Here is a 19,245-nt window from a genome sequence, read left to right on the forward strand (position 1 = left end):
CGCACAAAATACGACTTATCAGAATTAAAGAAATATAGTGTAATAAAAAATTAATTAATAATGTAAGAAGACATGTGGCATTTAGGTTAGAGAAAAGGATATTGAAGTGTAATAGGATGGAGACATGTGTTTTCCTTGGTTATAGGTTTTTTTTTTTTTTTTTTTTTTTTTTTTTTTTTTTTTTTTTTTTTGAAGAAACCTTGATAATAGTTTTTAAATACTACTAGATTAACCCCATGCGATGCATGTTAAAATAAGAATTGAATTATAAACTTTTAACGCGTACTGAAAGAAAATAACTTCCTCATTTTTCCTAACTAATTTTTAATTAAATATGGATATATATACAATTCCCGAAAATGCATAATTTTCATATTTAATTAAGAAATTTCAATTTAATTATATTATGAACTATTGTTAACAACTTGTAAATAACTTTTTTTTTTTGAAAGACGGTTAGTGCATTATTAACTATTGTTAACAACTCGTAAATAACTAAATAGCATAATATGTGTAGAAAACCCAAAATTTAAAATTTAAAAATCCAAATGGAACATATTTTCATAGTTATATTAAATAGGGTAGCTTATAAAGGAAAAAAAAGAAATGAAATCATCATTGCATTTTGGAGGGAAAAAATTAAATAAAAAAGTGACAAGTAGACAATAATGACATCAGCGGTTGTTATTTTAGTATATATATATAGAAGTATAGATAAATTTTAGGGATAGTAAATAGTAATAACAATTTATTTTTTAAGAGTAATAAGTCACTGATGACTTTTTTTAGAGGTAGTAAGTCATAAATTTTCCTAATAAAAATCCAACACCAAACATGAAACTGAATAAAAAAAAAAAAGAAAAAAAAGGAACTCCCAATCTTATCGAACCAACTCATATGTTACCCACAACTCCACAAGGCCCAACTTAATAACTATGCAAAATGTGTTACTCCTTAGTCCTTACTCGTAACAAAGATTAAGCCCAATGAAAAAGACAACATCAACTCTAAACTCTAAAAGTCAAAGTAATTGTAACCAGTTTCAAATCTGTCAAGTTCAACTTAAAAAAACAAATAAACAAAACAACCCGAGAAATGAGGCGAACCTCAGTAACAACAATCTCTCTCCACCTCGAATCACCAACACCCACACTCATGACTTTCACCATCTCACCATTTACTACCCTCATCATTAACGGTAACCGTAATAAACCGTAACGGTTACATTTCCACCCCTCCCACCGTTACACTTTCATTTACCCTTAAAAAAAAACGGATTCCCAATTTTCCTCACCCCAAAACTAACGTCGTCTCACGTCGTCACATTCCCATCCCCACCTTTACTTTTTTTTTTCTCTCTCTACAAAAATTCCTTTCTCTCTCTAAAAATGGCTGACGATTTCTCTCTCCTCACCGCCGCCGCCGACGACCACCACCAGTTCAACTCCCATCACCATTATTTACACCCGAAATTACCCTCCACCACCGCCGCCGCCGCATCGGAGGTCTCAAACGACGTCGTTAAGATCTCCGGCGCCGATGGAACCTCCGACAACGGCGTCGTTTATGAGGTCACCTATGAACCGTCGGAGTTTGACCCGGTTCCGGATCTTGAGTCGGATCCGAATCCGACGATTAATATTATGACCGAATCAACGGAGAAGAGGAAGGAAATTGATAGAGATGACGTCAGCGAAGGGAGTTATAAAAAATCGAAGTCGGCTGTGATCGCCGGCGCCGGAGGAGGGATTTCCGGCGCCGGCGAGTATAGGAAAGATCGAGAAGAGTGGAGTGATACGGCGATAGAGTGTTTGTTAGATGCGTATACGGAGAAGTATACGCAGCTGAATAGGGGAAATTTGAGGGGGAGAGATTGGGAGGAAGTGGCGGTGATTGTGAGTGAGAGGTGTGAGAATCAGCATAAGAGTGTTGAGCAGTGTAAGAACAAAGTCGATAATTTGAAGAAGAGGTATAAGTTGGAGAGGCATAGGATGAGTAGTGCTGGTGTCGCGGTTAGCCATTGGCCGTGGTTTAAGAAGATGGAGGCGATTGTGGGGAATTCGGTTTCGTCTAAGTCGGTTTCGGATGATGATAAGGTTAGTGGCTCTAGTGGGAGTGCTACTAGGCAGCCGAAGAGGTATACATTTTTTTCATAGCAATTTTTGAATCTTGGAATTTTTTATACTGCCTCTATTTTATATTATTTGCAATGATTTGAGATAAAGCGTGAGTGAAAAGTTTCCAATTATTGCTAATGCGGAGTAATATGAAACGGATGTAGTACTTGTATTTGTTTTCAGAAATTACTTGTATGTGACATCAGCTTAAATGAATAGAGAGTTGAAGTAGAGGAAATAGTTGAAGGAAATACAATGTTGTTTGGTGATTGTAAAGAGAATCTTCAGTCAAATATTAAAAAAGAGAGAAAGGTTTAGTTTTGTGTATTCTCTCACTTGAATCAGGTTTTTAACATGGTGGGGTTTATAGTGTTCATTTGCTTGAAAGACTGAAAGTAAAAGAGGTATAGATAGATTACATACTAGAGAGTTTTATGGGTCTACCATCACCACAACTGTATTTAAGTAATATATTTTCCTTTGAAACTAGCAAATCAATCATAGTGGAAGAACAGATAGATGTTATTCTTTTACATAGAGCATCATAGCCCATCTCCGATGTTGAGAATTGAGAAGAGATATGTTAGGGGAGCAAAGATTGAATCGACCAGTTGAACCTTTTGAATCTCTTGGAATGCCAGTAGTTACTAGAAGGGGGTCAGTGTATTCAAGTTAAAATTTTGTGAATTTGATAATCATGGTGGGCTAGAGGCCATAGAAACACAATGGATTTTAGAAAAAACTATTCACCAATGGAGGTCTCAATGCATTGGCACCATGTAAAATTTTCTGACGGACATTATCTGATAGTTAGCTCATGGACGAGGATCAGAGATTCAGAGTTGACAAAATGTTGTCCTACAGCATTGGAACTTTCAATTTCTTGATTATGTTATGTGAAGTTTAGGAAGGGTGTCATTAGTATTTTCTTTTGGGGGTGGAGGGGTCAGGGTACTGGTTGTTGATAATCCCTTCTGTAAAATATTAAAATGCTTATTCTCTCAGGTATCACCAATTTGTATGTACAATGTACGCCTTTGAAATATACCCTGGACCTCTTTCTTCTTCCCTGAAATCTAGAACATGTATAATTGTCTTTTGTTTCATTCATATTTTGAGTTTTTTATGAGGTAATAATTGTTGGATTCGGTTTTTAACTAAATATATTTCGACGTGGGCAGATATTCTGTGGGAACACCAGGCTCGCTTGGTCAGATCAATAACATGAAGTCAAAATCAATACCTAACTTGAAATGGCAGAGAGTTGTTTTTAAGATCAGTGGTGCTGCTTTAGCTGGCAATGGTCCTCATAACATTGACCCTAAGGTTTGTTTCAAGATCTATATTTATCCTTGCTGACCTCACAAACTGCTTAATGCTGAAATAACCCAACAAATGTTAATATTAGTGTATAATATAGAGAAGATGGAGAGCCTGTTTATACAGCTATATTTAGTTTCCCTGTCATGTTTAAGCAATGACAATCATTTCCTTGTTAGCTTGTAGTGGAGTGAATTGGTACTTTCATAGTCTCTAACTCTCTATTGGATTGACACTGGTCTTTCTAGCTAATTTGTTTGTTTACCTTCTCTTATTACTCATTAATATTTTTCATGTCTTATTTTAATTTGTTGAGTATTTAGTGTGGTGACTAGGGGTTCAGGTTGTGTTAAGTTCATCTAATTTGAGTTTCTTTGATTTGAATTGGTCTATTATAACTAAATGTGGGCCTTATTTTTATACCCATCCTTAAGGGAAAAAAGTTTTCAAATGAAATTTCGTTAGATATGTATCAATATGCATTTTCCAAAAAATTTCATAGTTATTTTTTCTGACATGTATCAACGATATTTAACAATAGCAAGCTCAAATTAAAAGATATGGTCTGACCAGTTCTGTAATTAGCAAATATTTGCTTGAATAAGTTAAATAGAACATCTACTAAAACTGTGGATCTGGGCACTTCCATATATGTACTGCCCCTACTTCCCCTACAAACAAAAAAGGCCTAATGATTTTAAAAATTGCTGCCTTTTGGCATCGTAAAACCCAGATCATTGTTTAAACTTGTTGGTTCTACTGCTGGAAATTCTGAAACCTTGGAGACTACTAATCAACTTAAATTGGAAGGTCCAATTCAAGTCGGACCTCTACTTAGTGACATCTCATCATAAAAGCTTGACATAGCCTAACGAGCCAGATGATGAATTACATTTATTACGTTCTTGAAATCAGATTGAAAATTAAACAACCGATAAGGAATAAATAGAGCAGGAGCAGTTGAGTTTAGCCGCCTGTTATGGACACTCTTTCGTAGGGCACAAACTAGAACTTCGGCATCTCCTTTTAACGGCTCCTTTGACCAAGTCTCAACCACTGCAAATTTCAGCAATGTTTTTCCTCCGCTGCCTCAGCTAGTTCCTTTGTATTTTTTCCCCTTTGACTTAATTTTCTAGTTATATCTTGTAGTTACATGATTTTCAATTATCTGTGCAATGTACATATCTGATTTGCAACGGCATTTCTTAAATGGTGCAAGTGAATAGCTGATGAAGGGGAAATTCATAGATTGGAGAAGAGGGTGATGTGAATAGTATATTTATAATTTGTTGGTCTTTGAATATTTTGCCGTGTATTTGGTAGCATTATTTCATTTCAGCATCTGAATGACTGTTGAAAATTTTAGGTAGTAATGCTAATTGCTAGAGAGGTTACAGTGGCTTGTCGCCTTGGAGTTCAGGTATATATCTTGGTGATTTAATATCTCTTTTTCTACCACCCCTCCCTACTATTGTCGTAAGCATTTTTAGTTCTTACAGACTGAAAATGGCTGTTGTGTCATAGGTAGCAATTGTTATTGGTGGGCGTAACTTTTTCTGCGGGGATACCTGGATAACTGCGACCGGTGCTGACAGACCTACCACATATCATATTGGGTATTCTATTGACCTGATGAACATTTAATTTATTCTTGTATGCTGTAATATTTTCTTCATTTTCTTCTTTACCTGGTTCCTGACAATTGGAGTGTACTAGTCTGCTGGTTGTATTTTACTTTCTCACTCTCTGGCTCTCTGCCTTGTTTGTCTCTGGGTGTGTTTGTGTATGTTGAATGCTTAAAGTGAAGATGATCTGTATAAAACACTTTTGATATTTGGTGTATTATAGTTGTCATTTGTCTGATAGACTGATGTGGCTGCTTCCTTTAGTCTTCCCATAGGTCATGCATGTTATCGTTCATTTGCATATTACGCGCAAACAACCTTGAGACCTAACCCTCTAAGTTCCCTTTTGGATGTTGTTAGTCTCCCTGAAAGATTTATCATGAAAAGGGTATTATTAGGATTATATATATATTTTTATTTATTTATTTTTTTACATTGGATTTAGCTAACTATTAGATTTAGGTTTATCTTTAATTTTTTTGGCTCAAAAGGAGGTGAAAAGCTCATATTGTTGTGATGTGCTTTGATCAATTGTGGTTATTCAAGGAAGAATAACGACTCAAGGTGCTCAAAATTAAAGACGCGATTGTGCTTTAGTCATGAAAGGATATCAGGAGAGGAATCCTGCACTGTCCCCTCCCCTCCCCTCCCTGGGGCAGATTTCTTGAAGTGGTGTTCTATAATTAAGGGCACCGCAATTGGGGGAGTTATTTATTGCATTGACCTCACTTCACCAGTTTATTCAGGAGTACTTCCGAGTATACCGTCCAAGTGGAATCTTCTGGTCGTGGCAAGATTCTAGTTTGCTGTTACTAAAGTTGTGAATTTTTCGGGTTGAACTATACATACTTTAATGTTGTAGTCAGGCTTGTAGTTTGAATCTGAGTAGCTGCTTGAAATGCTATATGGTTATGAATTATTTTGTCTCACATCAATTGCTCACCCTTTTCAGTATGATGGCAACTGTGATGAACTCAGTGTTGCTCCAGTCAGCCTTAGAGAAGATGGGTGTTCAGACACGTTTACAAACTGCTTTTGCAATGTCAGAGGTGGGTGAGCCATATAATAGACAAAAGGCAATCAGACACCTAGAAAAAGGCAGAGTGGTGATCTTTGGTGGAGTTGGTGGTGGTTCAGGAAATCCTCTCTTTTCAACTGATACAACAGCAGCTCTACGAGCAACTGACCGTATGACTTGATCCTCTCCTGTGATTTTGCTAAAAAATATTGTATCTGAAAGTTATGTTTTGGTCATTGCCTTTTGGGGTTGGTGTGTATGGTTCACTGTAGCTATTACAACTTGGTTCATGTCTTAAGTGGTATTTTGTTCCCTTTCTTACAGTTAATGCCCAGGCAGTTCTCAAAGGCACCAATGTTGATGTTGTTTATGACTGTAATTCAAGTGGCGTTACATTTGAGCACATATCCTTCAGAGAAGCTGCTTCCCGAGGCCCCTCTTCTATGGACGTGATGGCAATGACATTCTGTGAAGAGAATGCTATTCCTGGTTAGTATACTCAGCCTAAATATTTACTATTCAACAAGCTGATTCATTTTAATCTTCCTCTGTTCCTTTAATATTGCAACATAGAGGAGTTGCTTCCCAAAGCAAGATTCAAATCTTACAAGAGCCTACATGACTATATTTACTCTTACGCATTAATTACAATATGTGATTAAAGAGGAGTGTATAGATAGTGTCAGGATTGTAGACGTTGCAATAGCTAAGGAACAAAGAGAATATGCTATAACTATCATTAAGGTGACAAACTTTGCCCATTTGCTATAAATGGGAAGCCATAAGCCCATAAGTTCTATTCATTTCCTCATATAAAAGTATTATTAAGGTGACAAACTTCATTCAGCATCTAGGTGTTAGTATTACTTAAATTTGTTTGCTTTTACTGCTTACATATTATATGATTTCGTAATTCTGCTTCTTATCTTTAACTTCTTTATTAGCACTTTCTTTTACTGCTGGTTAACTTCTCATTGGGTTATATCTGTGCTATCTGTTTTTCCAATGAGTTTAGATAGTCATCATCTTGTGATAACTGCATTTTTCTGGAAAAAAAGGCCAACATTTGGTGGGCAATGCCTATGCTGGTAGTTATTCAGTGTCTCAAGTTTAGTACATCTTTCTTAAGTAGTCCACATGGCACTTTTAAGGAAAGTTGATGGGTTTGACTTGCCTGATTGGCACATGGATTATCGATTGGGATGCTGGGACCAAGTAAGCTGGTTAAAAGGCCCAACTCGGTTGGCTTGGGTTCAGCAGGGGTGGACCGGCCTGATCAAAGGTCAATCTGACAAATTGGTGTGCCTGTGTGCCAAATCATGGCATAGAAAGGGTTATCATAGAACTGAACTTAGATATCCTCATAGTGCCTTAATCTAATAGTTTGTTGATGACATTAAAATTAAAGGTCTTTTTGACAATGTAACAGTCGCCATACCCATCCTCTTCCTCTTTCTTCTTCATATCTCTCTTGGTTTGAACCTAGGTTTGGAGTGAAAAACAGTCGAAGATTAATTTTTGATGTCAAAACTAGAACTTTATTTGCATTGACTTCGAGAGCCAAGGAGTGACAGGTTTTTGGTGGGAGTTATGGAGATTATGGTGGGAAAAGGAAGGTTTTGAAACTGGATAATGGGCTGTGAACTTTTTTTGGCAATGCAATGGTTGCTTTTTGTTAGGTTGTAGATAATACAAGGTTAAAATGGAGATGATAATATGAATGGATTTGTGTTGTGCAGACAAAATACTAAAAAGATGGTTGGAAACTTTGGGTGTTGGTAGTGAGGAATTGACAAGTTTGGAGCTCTGGGGTTGTTTTCTTTGATTTACAACTGCTGGTGGATGATGATCATCTGATGTTGTGTGGTGGTGATGACTGAAGCGAGAAAGGATGGGGAAGTTTGGAAAGGATAGATTAAAACGACCAAGGGAGGTTTATTTCCAAACAAATGGTTTTAATGTTGTCACAGTATATTTCGATTTCAGCAATTATAAGTAATGCGTGTTTGTTCATTTGTGGAACAGTAGTAGCTCTCGATATTTCATTGAATTGTCCGGGAAGCTTGATGTGACTAAGGTTAACCTCATGATTCAAAGAAAATTAGTTGTTTCAAATTCATCTCGTGAAAGTATAGCACATATAAGAATCATATAAGAAAACTTTCTTTTCTGCTACACATGCGGAGCTTTTGCCACATTTTTGTGCTTACATCTTCCACTCGATCTGTCTATTTTGTTATCCTAATATAATGTGAATTGGCTAGTCTGTGACCATGAACAAATTGTGTTGTTCTGTGCAGTTGTGATTTTCAACTTTCTTGAACCTGGTAACATATCGAGGGCCCTTTGTGGTGAACAAATTGGCACATTAATTGATCAGACGGGAATGATTAGCTAACATCTATAACATATGTATTTTACCTCATAACTTGTTGCAGCTTCCTTTTGTAAGTATATATATAGACGGAAATTAAACCACAAGCCCCTGGTCACTCTCTATCTATAATGGTGGGGTGATCTTGGTTCCGTAAAATGCTTGAAGCTACAGAAGATGAGTGCTGTATTTATGGATGAAGCAAATTTTTAGTTGCTGTACCAATAACTTATCATCCTTGACAAACAACTTTGGAGGCTCGAGCTTGGGAGGCTGCTGCCTACTAATTTTTGAACCATAAATCATGGTTACTAGTGCTTCATTTACGGCAGGCTGAGCTGCAAGGTATATTAACTCCTGTAGAATATTTCCTTCCCCCTGACCTGTAATTTTGTGGCGTATTGTATTTATCAATTATACTTAGTATAGGTGTATTGTGGGGGACTCGTAATGTTGTAGTTGCGGCGATGTATAAGTCAAAATTTTGTAACTAATAAAACTTCACAGTTTTCCTGTTAATGGCAACAATACAGTTGATTTGTGGGTGGTGGATAGGAAATGGAAGTACTCAGTATATTTTACGGGTCTAAGAATTAAAGATCTGTTTATGACCTTTTTCAAGATTCAATTGTAAAGGACGATATTGACATTTTTTGTATCAAATTATTTTTGCACAAATGCTGTTCTGCTGTTCATATTAGATAGGCATATAATTTATGATTTGTACTATGATCTAATAGTAGAAAAATTGTTATAAACTTCCAATGAAATATATATAAAGTAATTTCTTTTTCCATTAAAAAAATAATTTTCATTTTTGGCTCCTAATTAAAAAGTAGAAACATTATTACTAGTATTATTCAGATGGTGTTTGGCAGAACTAGTAGAAATATGTTTTATGTTTATGCTCCTTTCCGTTGATTATTGATCAGAAAGATGATTAAAGGCTATCGAAATCAAAGTATTTGATTATATAGCCATTCTTTTTTCTTGCAATATGAAGTTTTAAGTACATGAAATACACATAATGATTATCTTACAGATGTAGTTCACATTAGCAATTTGAGTGAAACCTAAGACAATATAAAATATGTTTACAAGCAGATAAATTTTGAGTTAGGGGCATTTATTTTTTTAATAGAAAGAGGTTTTTTTTTTTTTTTTTTTTTTTTGACAAGAGCAAAGGCAAAACAAACTAAAACAAATTAATAGTAGTAGCCCGGTATTCCTTAGCAATGTCGTGTGCCCCTTGTACTTGGTCTCTTGAGACCTTCATGATGGTGCATTTTGTGAAAGAGGCGCCTACCTTCCTTATCTCATTTACCGTCCACGAAATCTCAATATCCTTACCTGTGCTACCCCGGAGATTGGCGAGAAGGTTAGAAGAGTCTGATAAGATTAGGAGATCATGTCTATCCTCTGAGTGGGCCCATTTCATAGCTTCCAAACATGCCCAAGCCTCGCATTGTAGAGCTGAGTTTGATGTTCCATGCTTTCCTCCTTTGCCTATGTTGATCCCCTATTCCCTTACCGACCATCCAATTCCTGCCCTCTTAGTCCTTTTGTCCCATGACCCATCAACCTCAATTAGGAAGTTTCCAAAGCCTTCCCTTTCTTGCCCCAAATGGACATAATTAAATCCCGGTGGATGGGTAGGGCACCCTCTTTCATTGCCGTCAATACAATTGTGTCTCTCTTCATTAAGCTTGAAGGTCTCATGATCCTTCATTGCTTGGCTGGTGAATTCAGTTACCAAGCTTGCTCCTCCTCCACTACCATTGAAACACCTTGCATTCCTCGTTCTCCATAGCCCCCATAACGTTGCAATAAATAGGGCTATACGGTTACTATGTTTTCCATCCTCGCTGTTGAACAGCAGGATATATGATTGGATCCAATCCCTTAAAGAATTGTATCCCACAGAGTCAGAGCGAATTGTCAGGCCACTGTTTTCCCAGGCCTCTTTCGCTAGAGTACAGAATCTGAAAAGATGTTGACTATCCTCCGAGCCTAACCCACATTTGCCACAGGTTTCACTGTATGCCCCTTTTGGCTAGGTTTGCCTTGACTGCAATCCCATCGTGGTAAAGCTTCCACAAAAAAATCTTCCATTTAGGCTGAATATCCATTCTCCATATGAGTTTCACGAACTCTTGATCCTTATCATTGAAGATGACCTTATTCCCCGGATCCTCATCTTTCATGAGAAAGTAGTAGCCTGTTTTGATTGTATATCTTCCGGATGGATGGAATTTCCAGTATATAAAATCATCCTTATTTGTGGATGGCAGCTCCACAGAAAGAATATCCCTCGCACTTCCCCATTCAAAGCATTCTCTTACCTTTCTCACTTTCCAAGTGCAAGTTTCCTTATCTATAAAATCATCAACCTTCCAATTTAAAGCTGCCCTTAGAGTTTGGTTTGAGTTAACAGCTGGAACCTCTCCATTGACCCACGGCATACTGATTGCTTTAACACTACTTCCATTACCAACTTTCCACGCAAAACCTTTTTTGAAAGTGTCTATGGCCTTTTGAATCCCAATCCTCCCCATTGAAGGATTTCCTCTCCTGACATAGGTGATGGCCATTGAGCAAATACCACAGGGCTTCATACCTGTATATACCCTGGACAACAGTAGCTGCGGATTTAGGTGCATTCTTGTTGCTTGTTTGAAAAGAAGGGCGTCATTTAAGCTCGATACCCCCTATTTGCGATGCCTCCCATGCTTTTTGGAAGATGAGTGACTGCTCTTCTTACCCAGTGCATGCCAGTATTCCCATTATTAGCCCACCAGAACCTTGAGATTAGAGAATCAATTTTATTGGCGATGCTCTGTGGTATTTTGAGGCATTTCATAACATGGGCTGATATACTAACCAGAACTATGTTGATTAGGATTAGTTTGGCTGCTTGTGAAAGCCTAAGGGAAGCCCACGAAACAATCCTATCGGAGACTTTATCTACCAAGAACTGGAAGGAATGACTTTTCCTTCCTCGGATATCAATCGGAGCTCCCAAATGAATCCCCATATTCTCTGTTTCAGCCATTGCTAGAATCCTTCTCACCTCTTGTTTTTTGCTATCATTCACCCCCGGGGAGAATTTGATGAATGATTTCTGCAGGTTCAGTTGCTGACCCGACGCAGCACCAAACCTCTGAAGAATATCCCTAACACACATACAAGCCTCATCATTGGCTTTAAAGAAGAGCATTGCATCATCTGCGAAGAAGAGGTGTGAAATGGAAGGTGATCTCCTTGAGACTTTCAATCCTTTGAACTGGTTTATATCCTCTGCCAGCTGTAACATTCTAGATAGGATGTCCATACAAAAAATGAATAGGTAAGGGGAAAGAGGGTCCCCTTGCCTTAAGCCACAGTCTGGTAAGAAATGATCTGTGACTTTCCTGTTTATGATGGCTTTGTAACTTACTGTTGAAATGCATTGCGAGATCATCTTAATCCAATGCCCTGAGAACCCATAGGCTTGAAGAACCCTGAGTAGGAAAAGCCAGTCTACCCTGTCATAAGCTTTTGACATATCAATCTTGACTGCTGTGAAGTTCGACCCCTTCTTAGAATTGATAAGATGCATTAGTTCATGGCTCAAGAGAATATTATCCTCCATGTATCTTCCTGGGATAAAAGCATTCTGATTCTCCGTTATCAAACTTGGGAGAACAACCTTTAGCCTGTTTACCAGGAATTTTGAAATGCATTTGTAGACTGTGTTGCATAAGCTAATCGGTCTGAATTGATTAGCTAATTCTGGCGTCTTTACCTTTGGAATAAGGACCAAGAGTGATTGATTCCATTCTTTGAGCATATTCCCTGTTCTCAGAAACTGATGAACGCTATCCAACACTAGTTGTCCAACCTCCTTCCAGTAAACCTGGAAAAAATCAGCAGTGAACCCGTCTGGCCCAGGGGATTTGGAGCTGTGAATATTAAACATGGCCTTTTTTTATTTCTTGGTCTGTGAAGGGTTTGTCAAGCCATTCCTTATCAGGGCCTGAAATACTAGGAATATCTAGTTCCCTAAGGAGTAAGTCGATGTTCTCCCCATGATTGCTCTGAATAACCGGCTTGTAAATCCTTTGAACTGAGGCAAGAATCACTTCCTCCACCTCCTTTTGCCCTTCTACCCATGTATCATCCTCTTTTCTTAGAGTCACAATCTCATTGTGGAGTTGACGCTGTTTCACTTTCCTATACATGGTAGGAGTATCACAATCACCATACTTGATCCAGCTTGTTTTCATCTGTTGTTTCCAGAAACCAAATGCCAGTTGATTTTCTGGGATAAGCTGATTGATTAGTTGAATGTACCCTTCTCCTTCTTGTACTGAACTGATATTCATTCCTGTGTCATGGAGATCCTTTGTGACTTTTCTCCAATTAATCCCCCCAAAGCTTTTTATTCTCAATACACCAGTATTGCATCCTAGTTCTTACCCTTGAAAGTTTCCTTGCCAGCTTGAACATGGAGGAGCCATTGATGTTCATCTTCCATTCCCTTTCCACAATTTCCTTTATCTCAGCGAAGCGAAGACACCAATTCTCGATTTGGTACGGTCTATTAGAAGCCTTGCTGCTTCTCTCTGAATTGTACGTGATAGCAGCATGATCGGAACAAATAATAGGTTCATGTATAACAATCCCATCCGGGGAGTGATGAAACCAATCCTCCGTGATGTAGGCTCTATCCAGCCTTTCTAAAATAAGTTCGCTCCCTTCCCTTTTGTTGCTCCAAGTGAACCTTGGTCCTGCAAAGGGCACTTCCGTGACATTACTACTGAACCTCCAATCAAGAAATGAATTAATCCCTCTAATGTTGTTTGATTCCCCCATCTTGTCACTTCCACTCTCCACTTGGTTGAAGTCCCCAATAACCAACACATTCTTGAACTCCTTCAATATCCATTGAAGTTGTTCCCAAACAAGTTTCCTATTATCTACAAGAGGTTCACCATAAAGAAACAAGACGTACTTAAAACTTCCATTAGCTTCATAGCTTTTACAAAAGATGAAGTTTTTGGTAGCATACAAGCAATCTACTACATGACTAGACCATCCTAACACTAGAAGACCACCACTACTTCCTTCTGAGTTACAACCAAAAACAGAAGTGGGGTTTAACATACATAACTTACTAGCCGCATTGTCAAGATCCATTTTAGTTTCCGAAATAAACATAAACATAGGTAATTTAGAACGATAGAGCCACACTAGATACGGAATTGCAAGGGAGTGTGGGTCATTTAAGCTCCTACAATTCCAAGCCACCACTCTCATATTCCACTTGAAGGCTGTTTTGGGTCAGCCGCCTCACCATTTGAAGAGATCTTCACTGATTCAAAGATGGAAATCTGCAAATTGATGTCCATGTCATCCATTACTACCCTTAGAGCCGATGTCACCTCTTTGCTCTTTTGCCTTTTGAAAGATTCCGATGATGAAGAAGAGAAGTCTTGTTGCCTTTTGTTCTTTGCCCTTTTTTGAATATCCTCATCTATCTCAACCCCCATTTCCCGAGCCATATCCGGGTCCGAAAGAGCCTTTGAAGCAAACTCCCATGCCCCTTTCCTACTCTTCCTCCAAATGTTGAATCCCCCCTTTTCGGACCACCTATGAAGCCTCTTGAGTCTCTTTCTTTCAGCCCAAGTTTGATGCTAGGTTTGACATGGGACTATGGACAACGGAATTATGAACGTTTGTGCCAAATACTCCCTCTTTTTTTTTTCATTATACTTCTAATAATTTATATATACAAAATTAATCATAACTTTTAATAAATATCCTATAACTCGATTATGTTTCCCTCAAAAAATTTGTTTCAAAAAATTCTTTAAAATAAGATCCATTTACAATATATTTAATTGACTTAAAAAAAAATAGAGTATCAGTAATTAAAAATAAGTTTTAATCGGTATAAATAATTTTGGTTTGGTAAAAATACTTTCAGTTCAATAAAATTAATTTGAGTTAAATAACAATAATTTCTAGTCAATAATAACATATATATCTATTTACTTACAAATGTACAAAAAGTACACTATTCTACAAATTTATCAATTATTTTACATTGAATTGGTGGTAATTTGTAACAAAAATTTTAAAATTGGTGATCTCTTGCAACATTTTTTTTAAAAAGGTAGTTATATGCAAAAAACAAGATTTAAAAGGTGATTTTTTTGCAAAATTTCCTTTTTGATAAAATTCCAACCCGTTGTATGTATAAAATAAAGAGAAATTATTTTATACTTTTAGTTTTGATAAAATTCTAACATTTCATATGTATAAAATAAATATCCTGTTAAAAAAAAATTATAAAATTCAATGAATATCTTATACTAGTAGTTCTATCATAAAAAGGCTTTCTCATGATTTCTCGAGGGACTGACGGTGGAGGCAGACCTAGGCAATCAGCCTGATTGATGAATTTTCGTCAATCAGTTGCTTTTGTGGGCCCCCCTTGCCAAATAAATTAATTTTATATTACTGTTTGGTTTTGAAGACGTTAGAGTTACTAACGTTTGTTTTTGTTTTAAAATTTCATTTATTTTTATTTTTTAACCATCTTCTTCAATCTTCCACCGGCAACATCGCTATAGTCACCATCACACCGACCACCATCCGAAACCCATCACAGCCACCATAGCCACCACCATCTTTATGCCTTTCGACGAACAAACCCATAAAGTGTAATACCCTGGAAATTCCCTTATTTTAAATTACCCTTTTTATTTTAATTAAAACTATTTTTAGGAAATAACTAAAATATTACCGCCACTGTGATAACGGCTAAGGCTATTTTTCAAAGTCAGACAGCGGAAGGCTAAAATAAAATCAACTTTTAAAATAAAACTTGAGTTCACAACCTCAAAACATAAATAAAAGTAATTAAATCACAAGTTGAAACCATTCCAAACATGGCCCTTTTAAAATCCAACTTTAATAAACACATAAGGTTAGTCCATAATAAAATAATTCAAAACATAAAACTAGGAAAGCATAACAAGAAACTCTCGGAAATCATTCCCATCATGCTCTGCATGCTTCAAGTACCTGTCGCTTCCCCTTTATTTCAACCCTATACTCACCATATAAATGGGTCATGATAGGGCCAACCAAAGAAAAGCCAAACACAAACACAAAAGTACGGATTAGCAAAAGCTGAGTATATATGCACCACACTAACATGAATATCCTATCAATAAGAATAGAAATAAAACATGCTTGCCATACAGTCACATTCAACATACCTTTGACTCATAACTAGCAATATTAATTAATATTTTTTGGATTACGCATCGAACGGGTTTCAATCCTTAAAAACATAGCCCATTAAAAATGGAGCTTCCAACCAGGGAGCTACCCCAATTGGCACCTACTATGTCACACCTTGGTGACAGAATTCCAGTGTATAAATAATAATAATAATAAAAGAAAGTACAGCGTCCTAGCCCTGTAGAAGATATGGTTAAATATAAAACCCCATAACTCCTCCCATATGTTCATACTCAAGATATATACGGTCCAAGAGTTTTGGTGCGTATCCTCTTACACTTTAAGCGAGTTATCAATTTAACATGTGAAGACTCCAACCAAACAATCAAGAATAACCATAATAATCATCAACACATACTTCCAATTAATTCTTGAATTAATTAGTGAGCACATACTATTTATTTTAATTAAGGTTCCTTGCCTAGTTTTGTGCACAAAATTGCACGATTACTACTTTGGTGCATAAAATGCAGCAATAAACTTTCTTGACTCGATCTCAACTTACTTGAGTGAGCAAATAAATAAACTAACTTCTTTGACTCAACACCAATAAATAATGGGTGAGAATAAAATTCATGAATCATGTTCAATAATTCTAATTATAATTCTTTTAAACATACATAAGCCTTGCTTATTAATTTCATGATTCCTTGATACTCAAAAATAAATCATACTTTCATGATTCACATATATTCAACTTGTATCATGCTCCAAGTATTATATTCACATGCTTGCATAATAATTCACGTTCAACCAACATCAATTCCAATCATATAATCAACCAAATATGCTACTAATTCATCACTTCAATCACAATTTACAATCCTAGCATGATACTACGCATACACAAATATTCTTGTGCACATACGTACCTTGAATAACGCCTAAACTCGGCCACACTTGCTAAAAATCACCTAACTCGAAACTTCTTACAATTAAAAATACATAACTATAATTAATCTACTATTCTCACAAATTTCCAGCAACTATAATACTATGCAAACCATACTAATTAATCCCTTTTAATGACATGAAAGCCATAAAACCTTTTCTTTAGGTGGGTACTTCAAATCCTTTCAAAAATTGTAGACACCTGATTGTGTCTCCCCAAAAGCCAAACCCAGGGATGAATATCTTTCACGTCATTAACTATCGAACGAGGTGAAATGTGGAAGAGTCTCGTGATGCACTTGTTTTTAATAAAAAAATACTTCTTTCTATTTTTAAAATACCTTATTTATGAAAGATATCCAGTCCCATTTAGTTTGGTCCATGATATGGGTCCAATAATAGTGTAGTTGGATGGGCTCAAAAAGAGCTTTCCAACGACATATTATAAGCCCAATTCTGATGAATAATGAGGAAGTTATGGCCAAAATACTAAACAGGCCCAAAATGATTTTATATATGGCCCAATGATCAAGTGGAGGGCCCATTAATTATCATTCCTAAATTCATTACTTTAATCTTCTAGAGTAATCTAGAAGGTTCTTTTAAGTTCTAGTGGAATTAGGATTAATAATTATACTTTTAGAAAAGATAATGAATTTCATTTGGGATAAAACAAGTGTTTTAATGATAAAACTGATTTTAATTATGATAATTACAGAGTCTAATTACCTAATTATATTGGAAAAAAGGACTATGTATAGCTTTTTTGTCATATCCGCGCCATCGCACTGCGAGGAGTCTATCACATCGCGATAGGAGCAGTTTTACTTCGAGTCAATTTCAAACTCTTTTCTATCGTTCCAGATGTTTTTCTATATAAATAAGGGCGTTATTTCCCCATTTTCAATCACCAACAACTCTCATATCTCTTAAGAAAAGCTTATTCTTTCTCTCTCATGCTTTCTAAACCTAGCCTTTTCAAAACACCATTCATCCATCACGAGACTTAGATGCACCTAACAAAGCTCAAAGTTGCCTTCGCCCTAGATGTGAAAGGTTGATAATTTCTGAGGGTTTAGTCCCAAATCCCTATTTCAATTATTTAAATTAATTATCTGTTTTAATATTTTTATTGAAGTTACTAACGTGTGTATTGTTTTGATAGAAAGAGATACGAGGCAACAAAGTGAGTAATTTTATTGCTCTATATCTTTAGAAAGCATGCTTAGATTATTTTAATTCCTAGTATAATGTTAGGACGTCTTTATTGCTTTCTAGTATCATGTGTAGGTTGCTTCCTATTTTCTTCTATCATGTTAGGGCTAAAGCTTTAATCTTTATTATTTAGTGACATGCTAGGATTTGTTATTAATCTTGTTAGTATCATGCCTAGGATCTTGCTATCAATATTATGATTTGATGATATTATTATGATGATGATGATGATTTGTTGTGTCAATATTATTATGTTGCTTGATATTATTGTTATTGCTTGATCACGCCCTCTCTTGCAGGTTTAAAGGGAATTTGTACTTGGAATCACGCTTAGTAAGATAATTAATAGTTTTATTTAGTCTAATATAATTTTAATTCAAGTGATCGCCAATAATAGATTTGTTTGTGCATTAATAATCAACTAACATAGATTAAACAGGCTTAGGGTAAATATATTGATTATATGTTAGTCAGAAAGCGCACATGAATATGAGAAGAATAAAGTAGAGACCTATTTTTAGCGCGGGTTCAATCTCTTTTAGGTTGGATTTATACCTTCATCCCCGAATATCCAGTCATGGTTCAGGACCACTATGGAGTTAGCGATCTCTTGGATCGTGAAGGGGTGTAACCTTCACCCTGTGAACGGTTTACAAGTTCCTAAAACTTGTTGGCGACTCTTTTGCTCTAACTTCCTTCCCTTTGGACACCACCATGCTTAAGTGTATGATCACAGTGGGGCTCAAGTGTAGGATGCTTGAAATATTCTCTACAAAAAAACTTGATTTTTATGACTTAAATAAAATTCCAGCATACTTATTTAGTATAAAGCATCACTTTTAGACTAGGAAATCATATATAAACCATTAAAGCCTTTTTCCCTTTTATGGGTAATCAAACCCTAACTCAATAATTAAAAGGTAGTGTGTGTAAATAATTTCCAGCATTAATTGAAGGCTTTAAACACGTCAAAACATGATTAGACCATGAAATAATCAAGAACAATAACCTAGCCTCAATCCTTAACCAATTATACAAAATCCCCAATTTCTAGGGTTTATAATTTGGGGTTTTTAATTAAATAAAAATCTGAAATTTATAACAATAAATTAGCAACATTAAAATCCCAAAATCAACACCAAAATATAATAAAAATCATGCCTTTAAAACAATAAATCAATAGAATAAAGCTTAGGATTAAAGAAGTTTTTATTTATTTTTATTTATTTTTTTTATTTTTATTTTTTATTTTTAAATATATATGCACAAATCGAAAAAAAAGAAAGAGAGAGAAGGGTGGCGCCGGCTGGCTGGGCTGCCGGCGGTTGTCGCCGGTGGTGGTTGTGGTTGTGGTTGTGGTGGTGGTGGTGCCGGTGGACAGCCGTGCAAAAA

General features: G+C 36.2%; 3 protein-coding genes across 3 annotated transcripts; 1 reads left to right on the forward strand and 2 right to left on the reverse strand.

Moving 5' to 3' along the window:
* The first annotated feature begins 1,286 nt into the window (after window positions 1-1,286).
* On the forward strand, window positions 1,287-9,122 carry LOC145572482 (uridylate kinase PUMPKIN, chloroplastic-like). The gene is made up of 7 exons (XM_081631456.1): window positions 1,287-2,137; window positions 3,299-3,443; window positions 4,804-4,857; window positions 4,962-5,053; window positions 6,015-6,250; window positions 6,405-6,569; window positions 8,381-9,122. Exons 1-7 carry the CDS (start codon window positions 1,389-1,391, stop codon window positions 8,476-8,478), a joined length of 1,539 nt encoding a protein of 512 aa, XP_081487582.1. The 5' UTR covers window positions 1,287-1,388; the 3' UTR covers window positions 8,479-9,122.
* Window positions 9,123-9,973: 851 nt separating this feature from the next.
* On the reverse strand, window positions 9,974-11,045 carry LOC145571243 (uncharacterized). Its single transcript, XM_081630309.1, has 2 exons — window positions 10,492-11,045; window positions 9,974-10,355 (listed from the first exon to the last, which is right to left on the reverse strand). Exons 1-2 carry the CDS (start codon window positions 11,043-11,045, stop codon window positions 9,974-9,976), a joined length of 936 nt encoding a protein of 311 aa, XP_081486435.1.
* A 1,810-nt stretch (window positions 11,046-12,855) lies between these two features.
* LOC145571244 (uncharacterized) lies at window positions 12,856-13,632 on the reverse strand. Its single transcript, XM_081630310.1, has one exon. It carries the CDS (start codon window positions 13,630-13,632, stop codon window positions 12,856-12,858), a length of 777 nt encoding a protein of 258 aa, XP_081486436.1.
* Window positions 13,633-19,245: the final 5,613 nt, after the last annotated feature.

This window comes from Chenopodium album, chromosome 12, assembly GCF_948465745.1.
Source record: "Chenopodium album chromosome 12, dcCheAlbu1.1, whole genome shotgun sequence".
NCBI lineage: Eukaryota > Viridiplantae > Streptophyta > Magnoliopsida > Caryophyllales > Amaranthaceae > Chenopodium > Chenopodium album.